Source organism: Peromyscus eremicus, chromosome 2, assembly GCF_949786415.1.
Source record: "Peromyscus eremicus chromosome 2, PerEre_H2_v1, whole genome shotgun sequence".
Classification (NCBI taxonomy): Eukaryota; Metazoa; Chordata; class Mammalia; order Rodentia; family Cricetidae; genus Peromyscus; species Peromyscus eremicus.
Genome location: NC_081417.1, coordinates 62,788,212 through 62,804,223, shown reverse-complemented (window position 1 = coordinate 62,804,223; position 16,012 = coordinate 62,788,212). Strand labels below are relative to the sequence as shown.

The 16,012-nt window shown below is 45.2% G+C and overlaps 1 protein-coding gene and 1 long non-coding RNA gene across 7 annotated transcripts in view; one reads left to right on the top strand and one right to left on the bottom strand.

Moving 5' to 3' along the window:
* Positions 1-9,426, bottom strand: part of LOC131903545 (uncharacterized) — a 25,382-nt gene extending 15,956 nt beyond the window's left edge. For all 3 annotated transcript variants that reach the window (XR_009377535.1, XR_009377536.1, XR_009377537.1), the window contains exon 1: positions 8,929-9,426. This is a non-coding gene — a long non-coding RNA (uncharacterized LOC131903545). The remainder of the gene's footprint in view (positions 1-8,928) is intronic.
* The window catches only part of Spata31f1 (SPATA31 subfamily F member 1), a 23,151-nt gene extending 7,139 nt beyond the window's left edge, over positions 1-16,012 (top strand). Inside the window, exons 1-4 of one of the 4 annotated variants that reach the window (XM_059254170.1) lie at positions 9,524-9,789; positions 10,369-10,414; positions 11,430-11,490; positions 12,149-16,012. In XM_059254170.1, the coding sequence (XP_059110153.1) occupies positions 9,646-9,789; positions 10,369-10,414; positions 11,430-11,490; positions 12,149-15,845 (3,948 nt within the window). In that variant the 5' untranslated portion in view covers positions 9,524-9,645 and the 3' untranslated portion in view covers positions 15,846-16,012. Of the gene's footprint in view, positions 1-9,523; positions 9,790-10,368; positions 10,502-11,429; positions 11,491-12,148 lie in introns of those variants that run through there. The other 3 variants (XM_059254169.1, XM_059254171.1, XM_059254172.1) reach the window with 3 other exon arrangements.

Below are 16,012 nucleotides of genomic sequence, written 5' to 3'. Positions count from 1 at the left end.
TAACCCACTGATTGGCTGTCCAGTTCCAAATGGTCACCTCTTAATACCTCGTGCACTTCTCTCCCTTCCCCTCCTCCTCTTCCTTCTTTTTCCTTTTTATTTTGTGATCGCATCTCTTAATAGAACCCATCTCATGATAGGAACTATATTTCAACATGCATTTTGGTGGAATTATTCAAACCATAGGAGAGCCCCACCAAAATGAGTCAAAACACATACAAGCAACTCTGGTTCAGTATGGGGTATTTCCTTCTGTTCTTTTTTATCAAGGTCACATTTTTACATGGTTAGACTTGTGGTACTCAATTAATTTCCCACAATAACCTTATTCTAACTAGCATTTTTACCTAGCATCTTAGACAGGGTCTCTGTTGCTGTGGTAACACACCATGACCAAGAGAACTTGGAGAAAGAAAAGATTTATTTTATTTTGTAGCTTGCAGTCTATCATCCAAGGAAGCTGGGACGAGAACTCAAGGCAGGAACCTGGAAGCAGGAACTTGCCCAGAGGTGGCCCCACCCATGATGGGTTGGACTTACCAACATCAATCATTAATTAAGAACATGCACTACATACTTCCTACAGGCAATTCTCATAGAGATATTTTTTCAATTGAGAGCTCTTCCCAAATGACTTTAGCTTGTTTTGACAATAAACCAGGCATGACACCTAGCTACACCTTACTATAAACACCATTTCCCCCGAAAGCTAGGAAATTCTTCTTGTGTTTTCTTCCAAGAGATTTGCAGCTACTTGGAACACTCCAGTGAACTCATTACCCATGCAGTGAAGGTGACAGATGAGAGGAAGATAGAGTTGTCCTCTCTACTGCTCTTATGTATGGCTCACAGTTTTGGCCAATGAAGCTTTCCATACAAGAAACCAGGTATGGAAGAGCAGAAGGGGGATGCAGGACCAGAATCAACAATTCCCCCGTTCAAGAATTTATATTCAGGCCATTTCAACTCCTTCCTGACCTCTCCTGGGTCACAGGGCTAGTCTACCAGTTAGCTACTCTTTGCTCTACCCCTCCTCCATCTCTATGTGTTCAGTACACCCCTGCTACTCTGTTAGCATCCATGTCAGCAATGACACCAGCCTCTGCCCTAGGCTGATGGTTAGGAGGCGACTCTGTCTCTTTGCTCAGTGCCAATATATTCCTGTCAAGTTGTAACTAACCCGAGATTCCTGTTGAACACCTGTCTGGCTAGTGCAGTAAGTGATTCATGAGTTTATCATGGATCCAGATAAAAACAAACCTTCCAAAGGCATGACAGATATCCCTCCTCTGCCTACTGAGAGCGTCCCTAGGCCAAAGATGACCTAATCTTGGCAAGATCTGTTCTTTTTTCCATTTATTAATTTTGTGTGTGTGTGTGTGTGTGTGTGTGTGTGTGTGTGTGTGAGACAGAGAGAGAGAGAGAGAGAGAGAGAGAGAGAGAGAGAGAGAGAGAGAGAGAGAGAGGAGAGAGAAAGCGCTTTCAAGAGTGGGTTCTCTCCTATCACATGGGTCCTGACAGCCCAGGTTTGTCAGGCTTGGTGGTAACTGCCTTACCCTCCTGTCTCATCCAGCCCTAAATCTGCTCTCTCTCTTTTTAATATGTACTGGCTACCAAGAACTGGAGCTACAGATGTCTGTGAGCCACCTTGTGGGTGCTGGGAATCAAACCTGCATCTTCTAGAAGAGCAGCAAGTGCTCTTCACAGCTGAGCAATTCCTTCAGCTCCTAAATCTGTTCCACAGAGCGGTAGCTCTCAACCTCTTTTCCTTCATTCATTTGACAGCTGATTTTCAAAAACTGTTGTACCAGTGCCTAATTTCCCACGTATTTTCTAAAACTCAGACTTTCCTCTCCAGCACAGAAAAGCATGTGCAATGTAGAAATATCACACTGTAAGCTTAGCTCACCTTTCACTTCCATCATGTAAATCATTTGAAGATTTGGGTTATTAAATAGTAATGCTATTTAGTAGTATCACAAAAAAAATCGTGGAGCTTCTTGATTTTAATTGATTTCTCATTAATTTTGGAAATTTATTGGCTATTTCTTCTAATACTTACTTTGTTCCCCCTGCCCCTGTGTGTGTGTGTGTTTCTCTCTCTGTTTCTAGGATGTCTTGCACGTATAATGTGTTATTGATATGTGTCACAACTATTGGATGCTTGGTCTTGGTTTTTTGTTTGTTTTGTTTTGTTTTTCACTTATATTTCACCATGGATAACTTCTATTGAATTACCTTGATGCACACTGATTTTTTTTTTCTCCAGTGTCACTGATAAACTTGCCAAAAGCAACCTCTGTTAGAGATAGGATCAACTAGAAATTCTGGAAACAGAAAATATGGCGTGTTGAAATTACCCATTAAATCAGAAAGATGACCACATACTACTTTTTTCAAAGATGTATAGTGTTTGTACTGGATGGTTTTGTGTGTCAACTTGACACGAACTAGAGTCATCAGAGAAGAGGAGCCTCAGCTGAGGAAATGCCTCCATGAGACCCAGCTGTAAGCCATTTCCTCCATTAGTGATCAATGGAGGAGGGCCCTGTCCATTGTAGCTGGTGCCATCCCTGGGCTGGTGGTCCTGGCTCAGTAAGGAAGCCGACTGAGAAGGCTATGGAAAGTAAGCCAGTAAGTAGCTCTCCTCCATGGCCTTTGCATCAGCTCCTGCCTCCAGGTTCCAGCCCTGCTTGAGTTCCTGTTCTGACTTCCTCCAATGATGGACTATGATCTGAAAGTGTAAGCCGTATAAACCCTTTCCTCCCCAACTTGCTTTTTGGTCATGGTGTTTCGTCTCAGCAATTGAAGCCCTAACTAAGACAGTATTTAAATGAGAATGTCCCCCAGAGGCTTAAGTATTTGAAGACTTGGCACCCAGCTGATGACCCTGTTTGGGGAAGTAATGGAATCTTTAGGAGGTGAAGCTTTACTGGAGGAAGTACGTCACTGGGAGTGGGCTTCAAGAATGTACAGCCTTTCCCCACTTCCTGTTCTCCCCTTCTGCTTCCTATGTACATATGAAATGTGATCAGCCACCTTCCTCCTCCTGCAACCAAGCCATGCTTTCCCTACCATTATGGACTCCCCCTCTGGAATTGAAAGCCAAATAACCTCTTTCTTCCATAAGTGGCTTTTGGTCATGGTATTTTATCATGGAAACAGATGGACATATATTATAAAGTATTAAAGACTGAGTTAAATCGGGGCATAGTGACACTTGCCCATAATCTCTTCACTCAGAAGACAGAGTTAAAAGTTCAAATCCAGCCTGAGCTAGATAGCAAGTTCAAGGCCAGATGACAAGCCAAGGGCTACAAATGTAGCTCAGTGTGGAGAACTTGCCTGGTATGCTTAAGGCCCTGTCCTAGTTAGCTTTGTACTGCTGTGGTAAAGATCATGACCAAATGCAACATCCCAATCACAGTCCATCATTGAGGGAAGCCAGGGCAGGAACCTGGAGGCAAGAATCTGGAGGCAGAAACTGAAGCAGAGGTCATGGAGGAACACTCCTTACCAGCTTGCTCTCCATGGTTCCTCAGCCTACTTTCTTACACAACCCAAGACCACCTGCCCAGAGGGAGCATACTCAGAGTGAACTGGGCCATTCCATGTCTATCATTAATCAAGAAAATGTCCCTCAGACATGCCAACAGATCAATATAATACAGGTATTTTCTTAACTAAAGTTTCCTCTTCTCAGATTATCCAAGCATGTGTCAAGCTGATAACAAAACAAAACAGTGAATCCCTGAGTTTAGTCTTCAGAACTAGGAGGGTAGGAGATAAAAATGTAGTTAAGTGGTTTTTATTTCTCTAGTTTGGGAGACTGTTGCCTTTGGTTTAGGACTTCTCTACAAAAACCTTTAAGAATAGACACTTTGCTTTGATGGGACTAAAAGCTCTTTTCTCAGAACCCAGCTGTGCTATCTGTGTTGTTAGTAGCTTCTGTAATATGTCCCTCACCTGAGGGACAATTCACCTCAGTGCCTCTGTCTAACTTCTACTCTCTCCTCAAATAATCTAACAATCACTGTAGGAAGACAGGCATCTCTTCCTTACACAGTGTCTTGGTTACTGCTTTCCTCTGTGACTGACAGAAACAGCTCAAGTAGGAAGAGTTTGTGTGCAGGGTGTAGCTAGAGTTTTCCTGCCTGGCCCAGGGTCAGGACAAATCTCACTCACCCACCAGTCCTGCAGCCGCTCAGACCCAACCAAGTAAACACACAGAGACTTATATTGCTTACAAACTGTATGGCCATGGCAGACTTCTTGCTAACTGTTCTTATATCTTAAATTAACCCATTTCTATTAATCTATAAGTTGCCACATGGTTCGTGGCTCACCAATATCTTAACATCTTCTCATGGCGGCGGCTGGCAGTTGTCTCTCTGCCTCAGCCTTCCACTTCCCAGAATTCTCCTCTCTCTTTGTCCTGCCTATCCTTCCTGCCTGGCTACTGGCCAATCAGTATTTTATTTATTAACCAATCAGAGCAACACATTTAACATACAGAACATCCCACAGCAGAAGGGGATGTGCAGGGAAGCCATGGCAGAATGCCTCTGTTATAATTTCCTCAAAATTCTACATCCAGAACAACTTCAAAGCTGCTAGCTGAGATGGTCCAGCCTCACAGACTACTCTAGCCAGGACTTCAGATAAGCTCTGAACTTTCCCACCACAAAGACCAAACAACAAATGATATAGCTAGCTCTCCCAGGACTTGACCATTATCCCAGTTTTCTCAGGGTCCCCTAAAGATGATGTTGCCTCAAGACAGCTGGAAGTAATTTTAAGAACATGATACCCATATTCCTGAAAGGTGAGGTAGATGGTGTTTGGTCATTCAGTGGATTATGGATGTTTGCAATTGTTTAGGGGGGTTAGTTGCAAATTGTTATTGGTCATGGTCAGAGATGAAACTAAACAGAGGAAGTTGGATTAAGGGATTTTTTTCTTTCTTTTTCTTTTCTCTATCCTTCTTTCTCTCCTATCTAGTGAAAATAACGGGGATATAGGAATGATAGGATAGAAGGGTAGATTATTGGATCTACTAAAAAGCAACTACTAGTCTCAAATATTTTACATTGGTATAGATTTTTTTATATTGATACAAATTTAAGGTTATTTTTGTTATAATATACTGTATATATGTTTCTATTCTTGTCTAAGGTATTGTACCTATGCAGCTCATTTTAAAATGTATTGTGAAGTTCTAGTCCTTGATAGATATTATTATAAACTGTTTAGGATAATTAAGAAATGCAAGTTAGTAGTTAGTTATCTATAACAATCAAACTTATAGTCATGTTAGGTTATGTTTTCAAGGTCAAACATATATTATTAGATAGGTAGGTGTCTTCAAACACTTTACAGATCTACAGAATATGGCATTTAAGATGTTTTAATAACCTAAGGCTTTTCATAATATTGAGATACATCTGCTCCTGGCAGCACCAATTTACTTCAAAAAAGAATTATAGGCATAAAAGAACCTCCATATGGAGTTTGCTTTCAATGTGGCAAAGCTAGCCATTGGGCAAGAAACTGCCCTTGCCTCAACTGCTGACAGCATGCTGTCCAAATTGGACAAGCAGAACACAAAGGAAGTCAACTTCTGAACCTTGCCAAGACAAGATAGTCCAGCCCTTTAAAATTCCTGCTTCACAGAAAAGTCTTTCAGATATTCAAGGCCCTTAGGTCAAAGATGGATGCCCCAACAGAAGAACCTTGGGTGATTGTCCTGGCAGCCAGCTGTCTCTGTCATTTCATTTGAAAGTTGTTTGCTTTGCACTTCCTGTTTACCCAGGTAATATTTTATCCTTCTGGGATCTTTGATGAGGGTGAAGACTAAATTAGTTATAGTCTTACAGTTTTCCTTGTTACCAAATTCAGAAAAGAAACTCAAAAAAGAGATGTAAAGTTTATAAAGGTTGAGAGACATAAAAATTTAAGTTGTTTATCTAAGAAAATATTTTAAGGTCTAAAGGGATATTTAGGCTGGTAATACAGGTTATAATAGAAAATGGTTTATGTGTAAAACTTTGGAAGCACCAAGATAATAGAATACTTTCTCCAAATTTGCCAAATACAAATAGACTGGACATTGAAAATCTTACTTAATAATTGTTCTTGTTGTATATATAATATACTGTGTTAGAGTGATAACATTTCCTTTTCATTTAAACAAAAGGGGGGAAATGTTGTGGAATAATCTTTTTGTACACTGTGAAGGTGTGTCTCTATTTAACCTCCCCCACATAAAGCCATTCTGATTGGTTTAATAAAGATCTGAATGGCCAGTAGCTAGGCAGAAAAGGATAGGCAGGACTTCCAGAGAGAGAGAGAGATAGAAACTCTGGAATATGAAGCATGGGGAATTCGCCAGTGAGATATGGAGGAAGAATACCGACATACACTATATTGAGGAAAGATAACGAGCCATGTAACAGAATGTAGATTAATATAAATGGGTTAATTTAAGTCATAAGAGCTAGTTGGGAACAAACCTAAGCTAAGGCCAAGATTTTATACTTAATAAGAAGTCTTACAGTTTTAGAGGGTTAGACTATGATCATTAAGAAAGGAAGCAAACAGGTATGGTGCTGTAACCATAGCTGAGGGCATTACATCCTGATTTGGAGATAGCAGGCAGAGAGAGAGAGAGAGAGAGAGAGAGAGAGAGAGAGAGAGAGAGAGAGGAGAGAAAGCAAGACTGGCCTGGTGTGAATTTCTGAAACCTCAAAGCCTACCCCCACTAATGAACTTCCTCTAGCAAGAGCACACCTACTTCAACTAAGCCACACATCCTAATCCTTCTAATCCTTCCCAAACAATAGATCTGCTCCATAGTGACTAAGCACCAAATACAAGAGCCTATGGGGGCCATTCTCATTCAAACTACCACAACTGGGTTCACCCTCCTCTTCTGACCAAACTGCACATTTGTCTTATCTTTCTGCTTTCTCTCATCATGGTTCTGGCTAAGAGTAAGCAATTTCATGACATAACCTGGGTGCTGTGCTGTCTTCAAATTTCCTCTGTCAAACAAATTAATCCATTATTTTTAAGTTCAGACTCACTTAAACTTTCAGGACATAGGTTTAATATTGCCATATGCTTTACCAGAGTGTAAATGAATGACATCTGGTCCGGTTCCCAATAAAGTCTTTGTTCTCTGAAGCATGGTATTTGCTGCTCATGTTCCTATCAGCATTCTGGTCTTTTGTTCTCCCTCTGGAATGGCCCATTAAGCTGTATGTACAGCATTATAAAGCTTCTCTAATCTGTGCCTCCAAACTCTTCCACATTCTTTCCACAAACCAACTTCAAAGACTTAAAAACCATATGACCAGGTTTATTATTTATGCTTCCTATGTGTCTTGCTCACTGTTCTATTGCTGTGATAAAACACCATGATCAAGGCAACTTGTAGAAGGAAGCATTTAACTGGGGGCTTGCTTACAGTTTCAGAGGGTTAGTCTATGATTACCAGGGCAGGAAGCATGGCAGCAGACAGTCAGACATGGTGCTAGAGAAGTAGTTGAGAGCTCACATCTAACATGCAAGTTGTAGGGAGAGGAGGGTGGGAGACTGAGCCTGGCATAGACTTCTAAAACCTAAAAGCCCACCCCTAGTGACACACCTACTCCAACAAGACCACACCTCCTAATCCTTCCCAAACAGTTCCAATAACTGAGGATCAAACATTCAAACACATGAGGCTACGGGGCCATTCTCATTCAAACCACCATACTAACATTATGCTAACATAATTTTGAAAGATAGATGAATAAGAAAATTAAGTGTAAGGAGATAAAGATGGGAAAGAAATGTGCCTTCTGCCTTTCCTATGGTGTATATGTATGGTGTGTGTGTGTGTGTGTGTGTGTGTGTGTGTAGTGTGTGTGTGTTCCTATTTTATACCATATGTGTGTGTTCCTATTTTGTACTGTATATGCCTACATTAAGAAAAAAAATCAGTGCTAGTGACTCAAATAAAAGAAATGTCAGTCTTCCCTTGGTATGTCTCAACCCTGCTCATATCTTCCCACTCTTGCCTTTCCACCTATTCATTCAGCTGCACCTCTTCAAGAACAGACCTGCATTTCCCACTGCCAGATGAACTTTGTGGCCCATTCCTTGGTTCATATAGTTGTTAGAAAGTTCTCATTCTATTAGAAACAGTCCTGGAGCAGAGCCAGCAGTTTTAAGCAAATTCTAAGTACCCAGGAGTCCAGGAGCCCACTCTGACAACCATGACCCTTATTATGATTCCTCTTCTCAGAAATAGGATGGTTGAAAGTCTAAGATGAACATAAAATTCTATTTATCCTGTTGTTAATTCTTACTTTATTTGAATTAATCTTTGCAACTAGATTTGTTTGTTTGTTTGTTTGTTTGTTTCTTGAGATCGAGACTACACACAGACACCCTAAATGTCTCTTTACTCTTGACATTGCAGTTTAGGGGTGAGCACATTGTGTGTCCACTACCAGCAGGGTGGAAGACTGGGTGCTGACAGGACAAACGTCTCTTCGTAGAGTCCTTTGCCTGCAAACACTGTCACCAGAATAAGCTTCTCAAAGGTGTTCGGAACTGCTAGGGAATCAGAGACCTCTTACAGTAGCCACAAAGGCCAAGCAGGAATATTCAGTTAGGACGGAGGAGTGATGATGGGTCATGAACTGAAAAATGCTGCCTTGACTGACATTTTCCTAAATCCAGATTTGAGAGAGAAAAAAACTCCAGACAAAAGCCGTGCATCCAACCATAAGCAACAAGGCATTGGTAGCCACAGACAGAAATGGCCACTAAGCCCGCTCTTGGGAGCATTCATCACCCTAAGCATGCAGGAAGAGGCTTTCACGTGGATAGAAGCTCAAGTCTTGGGTAGAGTTTCACAAGTGTGCTACATCCATGTACCTTGGAGGAGGACAGTGTTTACAGTTGCTCTCCAGCCGCACACTGTAGATGTCTTTCTTTCCTGGATGGTGTCATTTAAAGATACTGCCACCTTGGCTTTATCACATCAGCCATAACCAGCCCCTCTTGTAGTTCTGATCTCTGGTGACCCCTTGTTTGAAACATCAAAGCTCTCCACTTCTAAGCCATAACCGTACTGTACCCTGTAAACTCCTGTGTGTCTCCAGGTCAGGTATGGAGTTAGTGGAGTTCTCTCTTCCAGCCACTCTTTCTCACAAGGTTCCCAGTGTGCCAAAGAACTCAAGATTCTGAGGATAAGTGACTGTACAGTTGTAGATGAGGAAGCTGAACAAAAAAATTGGTATGGGAGACAGAGGAAGTAGAGGAAAGGAGATAGATCTCTATCTATCTATCTCATCTATGTATAGATATAGTGAGCATGGCACCTATGGACTCAGACTCCATAACCTTTACAGATGACCACACACACACACACACACACACACACACACACACACACACACACACACACAGAATGAAATTCCACTGGAACACCCTCTGTGGAACAGAGGGCTTTGTGATGCGTTCTGGTGTCCTAACTCTCTCCTCTGTGAGGCAGCCATGACAGTGCCCAGTGCTGAGAGCCACTGGGCACTTGGCCCCTGAATGCCTAGATGCAGAGATGACTGGTCCCCTCGTGCTAAGGAGATTTAGGTCATGTTGAGCTCTGCATGTTCTCTGTGGGACATCGGCTATCCTTTATGTACCTATAGCTCCATCTTCATCATTTTTCTAATTGCCTGGCAAATAAGACGGAGTTACCAGGGATTGAGTTTGGAACCTAAAAAGAGCTGCTGCCGGGTAGGAAAACACTGATTAAACTTGAACTACTTTAAGCCTAGATAAGTAACTTTTAAATTCTGAGCGCTTCTCTAGATTGCCCCCATTTTGTGCCAGGGACTAAGAAAAGAAAGGAAGTGATTACAAAGACCTATAAATAACTCCTTACATTCCAGGCCCTTCCTGCAATGTACTCCAATTGAAAAGCCAACAGGCTCCCTATTTGTCTTGAGAGTTAGATAATAGAAAAACGACCACACTGGATCTCAGAAGACCTCCCGAGTGGGAAGTTTCTCCATTTGGAGGACTTAGTGAGCAGCCAACCCTCGGGCTGGCAGAAATATCTTTGAGTCTGTTCAGATTTTCTCCCTGTGTCACTCTCTCTACAGAAGTAGAGACATGGAGAAGGAGGACAGAGGGCCTTAAGTGAATGAGAAATAAGCAGAGAAGTGAAAGGTTCAGGTGGAAAGAAAGGTGGGGTCTAGGGAAGGCAATGTAAGGGAGCATACAACGTAGAGGGACATGTATATGATCTCCTAGTTTGGACATGAGGAAGAGAATGGAGTCCCAGCTTCACACTGTACTGTTTTTCTCTTGAAGCGTCACCGAAAAGTCAGGCAGAGGGCTAGAGATGCAGCATCAAGAGGTAAAGGCCCAGTGTCTCCCGACTCCCCGCCCCCGGGAGAGCTCCCACCGCCTCTACCCAACTTCGAGTTCCACTGCCAAGAGCCAGGTGTTGTAACTTCTGAAACTCTAGTTCCACAATGTGTGATTTACCCAGAAGATGGCTGTGGGTGGGAGCTGAGAACATGGGAGTGTTCCAAAAAGGTTCTGCCTAATTTCCTTGAGCATGAACAATTAAGGACGTGATACAGATCACTGTGCAGCAGAGATAACAGGGTTTTCTGCTCCCCCTTCTCGTCATGGTGACGACCCACCTAGCAGAACTTAGGAGGAACGGCTTATTCTGCTCACAGCTTCGGAGATGGTCAGTCCATCAGAGCAGGGAAGGCGTAGTGCCTGGGTGGCTTGTCTCATGGCAGCATGAGCTTGCAGCATGACTTGCTCACATCAGGGTACATCTGAAGCCAGGTTCAGGCAGAACGGAAGGTGGGCCCTAATTCCCGAAGGTCCACTCCCATGGCCCTGCCGCTTGCTACACATGTAGGCCCTCTCTCTGCCTGGCTACGCTCGGTACCGACAGCACTCCTTGTCCAACTTTGCATGTCTACCAGTCTAGGGCCTCCATTATAACTTGGGCTTCCCTTTCACAATTTCGCACACAGGCCCTCTAGTCACCAAACTTTTCCTGCCCCAGTGGAACTCAGTGCCACAGTAAACTCTTCCTTAAGTTACTAATAACAGGTGTTCTGTCACGGGAAAGAGAACATCTGATCGAGAACTAGTTTTATGACCCTGTAAAATTCAACTTACTCAGTCATTCACAAAATAGGCATGATACTGATGATCCTCACATGGTTGTAAACATCAAATGAAATTAGGCAAGGACAGCCAATTTTAAGTAGTACTGCTAGATAGAAACACATGCCTTAGAGCACCAAGTCTAGATCTTCAGATTCTTCTTGCTGAGCTAAAGGCCTTCCTATAGAATGCTCCTAAAATGTTCATTCGCCACATAACACTGTGTCCTGATTCCTCAGCCAGGAGACTTTCCCGAGAAGAAGCTGAGAAGCCCTGGGAGCTGCTCACTATCATGAAAAGGTGACCTCTTGAAATTTGTGGTCTAAACTGTGATGATTTCTTGGCCTGGTTCTGTGCCAGGGGTGAGGAAGGGCTAATGGACGGGAGGGGAAATGCCATGGAGGCAAGTTCACCAGCTGAGAGGGTTGTCAGGGCAGAGATGGTTCACACCTCAGGAGGGAAGAACCACCCGATACCCAGTTCTGTCTGTTAGGATCTCTGCAGTTCAGAACTGACTAGTGCATACTCTGTAAAGGACATTGCTGGAGTTGCACTCAGACACCACATTGACAAGAAAGTGGCTTTAGCATGAAGAAGTCACCATGTCATACCTGTTCCAGCTCCTCCCTTTCAAGGGCAAAGCAAGCCCTGGGTCTGGCTGGACCCCGCTGACATCACCTCCTGTCTGTCTGGGGGGTGGGGCAGTTGCTGGGACACCTTCAGCCTATCATCTTATCCTCTACTTAATTTCTAGAGAGTGTGAATGATCTCATTGATTCCCTGGGTACAGCAGCAGGAACATCCCATACTTTGAATGGTTCCCACAAGGACCTCATTTGTCACAGTGTAGGCTTGGAACTGTGGGACCGGAGGATAGAGCACAGCAGTCCCCAGACACGTTCCTCCAAGGGGGCAGACATCATTCCATCATTAATGGCGGCCATTTTTCTCTTCCTAGCCAAAGCTGGCTCCCCAAGGAGGAACATGTGCGGCAGCTCCTGTGTGTCGACCCCTGCTGCCACATCTGTGATGCTGCATCTCTAGAGATCCAGCAGCTGCTGCAGAGTGAGAGAACCCAGACCTCCCCTGCTTTGTCGGGGCTGCCCCCGGGCTCTTCTTGCCTGGAGATGTTGCCCATATCCAGAGTGTCTTTTGAGCAGAACGTGGAGCATCGTCCCAGGCACTCCAGACGTCTTCCACCAGCATCTGGGACTCCAATACTAGCACACCTGACAGAACACTTAACACAGTCGACCAGTGCAGTTGCTGTCCGACAATGCTGGGCTGATCATCCCCAGCTAGATCAGAAATTTCCTCTGGCAGACATGCCCATGATTTCAGAGACTATGGCTTCTTCGAGGATCAAGGAGCCTGTGGTTTTAATGATTGAGGAAAAACTAACGCAAAACGAATCAAAGTTTGACCAGGAGAGCCAAGACCGCCATCACTTGAAGTCCTCTGTGTCTTTACTACCCCTGAACCCAAAGACCACTAACTTGACACATACCATGTCCTTGCATATGAGCTCAGTATTGCCTTCCCAGGTGCCATTACTCAGCCCTAAAGTCCGAAGGATTCTTGAACTACATGTAAAAAAATGGATACATTTCCAGAAGTGGGGCCTCCCAAGACGTGTGGAGGAGTCCCTGAAGCAGCTTATGCCAGACCGGACATTATTGTGTCAATCTAGAAAAAATACGCTCTCTTCCATTCTGAGCAGTGGTTCTGAGATCACTATGGACAGAACTGGGACCATTTCCTGCCAGACCAATAGACTGTATTTGACAGACCAGCCCACCCAAACCTGCTGGGTTTCTGAATGGTCTTTTATAAACCTGAAACAAAGAAAGCCCTGGCAACAAATCTGCACTTACTTGTCCTCTCATGAACTTGAACACCTAAGTGGCTTCTATCCACCCCGCAAGGCACAAGCTAATGACACAGAGAGCAATCTTCAGAGTGACTATCGTGGCCAATTATTCTGTGGCCTTCCATCTCTTCACAGTGAGTCCCTGGATGTTACTTCCTTGAGCTCTCAAGGTGTCTCCAAGAACATATCCAAGTCCTCTTCCATGGATTGCCAGCCCACAAGGGAGCTCTCACTCCCTTTCTTGCCCAAAACTCCGTGTAAGTCAGTCCCTTCGTCTTCCTCAGCCTCTCCAAATGCGAAGACTCCCCATGAGCAAGAAAGAGCACAGATCAGTGTCCCGTTTCTGACTCTGGCTGAGTGTGAGGCATTGGAATGCCACCTCCTAGAGAGGCAGGTGAAGCTTCAGTGGGGCCTGCCAGCTGTCTTCCTGAGAAAACGGTACACCTGGAGCCACACGCTGTGTGAACCACACAGTAAAGCTAAAACTATAAAAACTTACTGGCCAAGGAAACCCTTCTCATATCCCACCAGGGAGTTCTCCTTCCCAGAGCATGTGCACAGGCTGCTGGAATTCCACCTCCAGAAGCAGCTGATTCACCTTCGCTGGGGCCTGCCCCAGAGAATCCAACGCTCCATTCACTCACTACTCTCCTCTACCGACCAACAGTTCCAGTCCTGCAGCAGCAGGGCGCTACCCAATGTGAGCATCCCACAGCCAGGCCACCCAGAGGCTGATGGGTCTGGTGACATGTTTGCGCTTGCAGTGGACAAAGGGTCAATTTCCACGCCACGCTTGTTTTCCCAGACAAAGGCAATGTTGAAGAACCATATTGATTCCAAATGTGGACAGATCCACCAGGGCAAGGTCCCGGCCCAAGTCTGGAGCTCTTGGGAACGCAAAATTCCTGGAACCCTGGCAGTAGTGACTCCCTTCTCTTCAATCCCACAAGGCCAACACCTGGAACTACAAGCAGAAAGTAAAAGCAACCCTGACCTACATCGCAAAGTTGTTCCTCTGGAACCAGGGGCCTTCGACCAGGAGAAGCGGGCTTCATCGGGTACTCTCGTTGAACACTGCAAGCGGCCCCACGCTCTGTCTAAGGAAATGATTAAGAAGCTGGAGACAACTTTACAGCATAAGTATCTGGCCTTCCTGTCAGGCCTGCCCGCCCTTTACTGTGTGGCTCTCTCGAGGCCCATATCCCCAACAGTCACTAGCCAACCTAGAACAACAGAGATGATGTCCAGGCCTGTCAAAAGCTCACCAGATCCTCGGACTCAGCTGACCTCACTTGAAGGTCCATTTGAGCCTTGTACTCGAGATGACAAAGAGGCTTCTGTGGACACTACAGGAGAGGTCCAGCCTGACGTGCAGATGGAAGGAAGGACAGAGAAGGTGCCTCTAGATAGCCAGACTCATGACAGTGCCCGCTCGTTAAACTCACATATCTTGGCGAAACTGAATTTCCACCTGAAAAAAAAGGTCCTAGCAATGCAATTTGGAATTTCTGAGAAGGAAAGGGAGGACAAAGAGCCAGCTCTAACCAGCCCAGAGAGTGAATCCATGCAGGAGCCTGTCAGGAGTCTAGGTATCCCAGAAGGCACCGAGCTCCAGAAACTGCCCGGCTCAAGTGACTCTCCTCCAGCCCCAGACGCAAACAGGGTCCACCTTAAAAAACAGCCAGCCACTGCAGGGCAGCCTGTGTGCCACAAGCCAAGCCAACCTAGTTCCAGAACAGTGCCCCATGGTTCTGCCCAGTGGGGCTCCAAGGCCTCAAAATTCAGGAATAAGATGGAGTCCCAAGTGTACTGTATTCAGATGGAGACCAGTGGGGACGAGCCCAGCCTAGAGAAACCCTTTAGCACTGAGCCTCAAGGCAAGAGCAAGTCCTCAGCCCACGTCCCCACGCTGACAGAAAAGAGTGAAGAGCCAGGGAAACCCAAGGCAGTGGGGGACCTTGGAGAGAGGGATGCAGATCTTGGGCTTTCCCCGACCAGTGAAAAAACGCACCATGATGGAGATGAGGAGCCAGAAAAAGGGCCTCTGCACAGGACACCCCAAGGCTCCTCACAGCAGAGGCAGAGTTCTCATCTTGAGAATTCCCGTCTGCCCAGCCCCCAGGAGCCCCCTGACCTTGAGTTCCCAGAGCCACCTCCAAAAGTCTTGGTGGAGAGAGAGCCTGAACATGACATGCAAGACAGTCAAGCCAAGGTAAATGTCAGCCCAAAGCCTGCAAAGGTTGCTAAGGTCCCCCAGCCTGTGGCCTCCCAGGCTTCCCGGGGCCTTCCTTTCCCTCGCCCACCAACTCAGGGAAAGCCTTTTGGGGGCCAAACTCGGCAAGACCACATTTCAGAGGGGCAGGTGATGCCAATTTCTCCTCATGCTAGCCCCAGCCTTCCAGAGGCTGGCTTGAAAACTAAGATGAAATCCTTTTTTTATGCAATTAACCCCAAGATAAAAGGCAAAACACATGTGGAACCCATGGTCTCAATACCTGGAAAAGCGGCTAAAACCAGTAAAGAAAATGTTGACAAGGGTCTGCCTCAAGCCAAAAGCCCCACCAAGAAAACTAAGACAGAGAACTGCAGAGGGCCCAAGGCCCAGTCTGTGCCCTCTGAGAAGTCAGTGATCGCATCCTTCTTAACTGCTCCCCACATTTCAGACAGTAAGCTCCGGCCAGGCCCTCGACAGTTTGGCTCTGTCTCAGCACCAGGCCGGCCCCGACATTGTCCTCGGCACTGTCCTCAATTGGCTTATGCCATTCAATACAGAAACCCACCCTAGGTCCCCAGGTTCCCCTCGGAAATGTTGTTCTGCCAATGGAGACCACGGAGGGTGAGGGCAGCCTCTAGGCTCCCCCTCCTCTGTATCCTTTAAAGAGCACTAGCACTGTCATTTTCTTTAATGAACAGGTGGGGAGTGCACCCCCCAAAATATATTCTCTCTGTCTA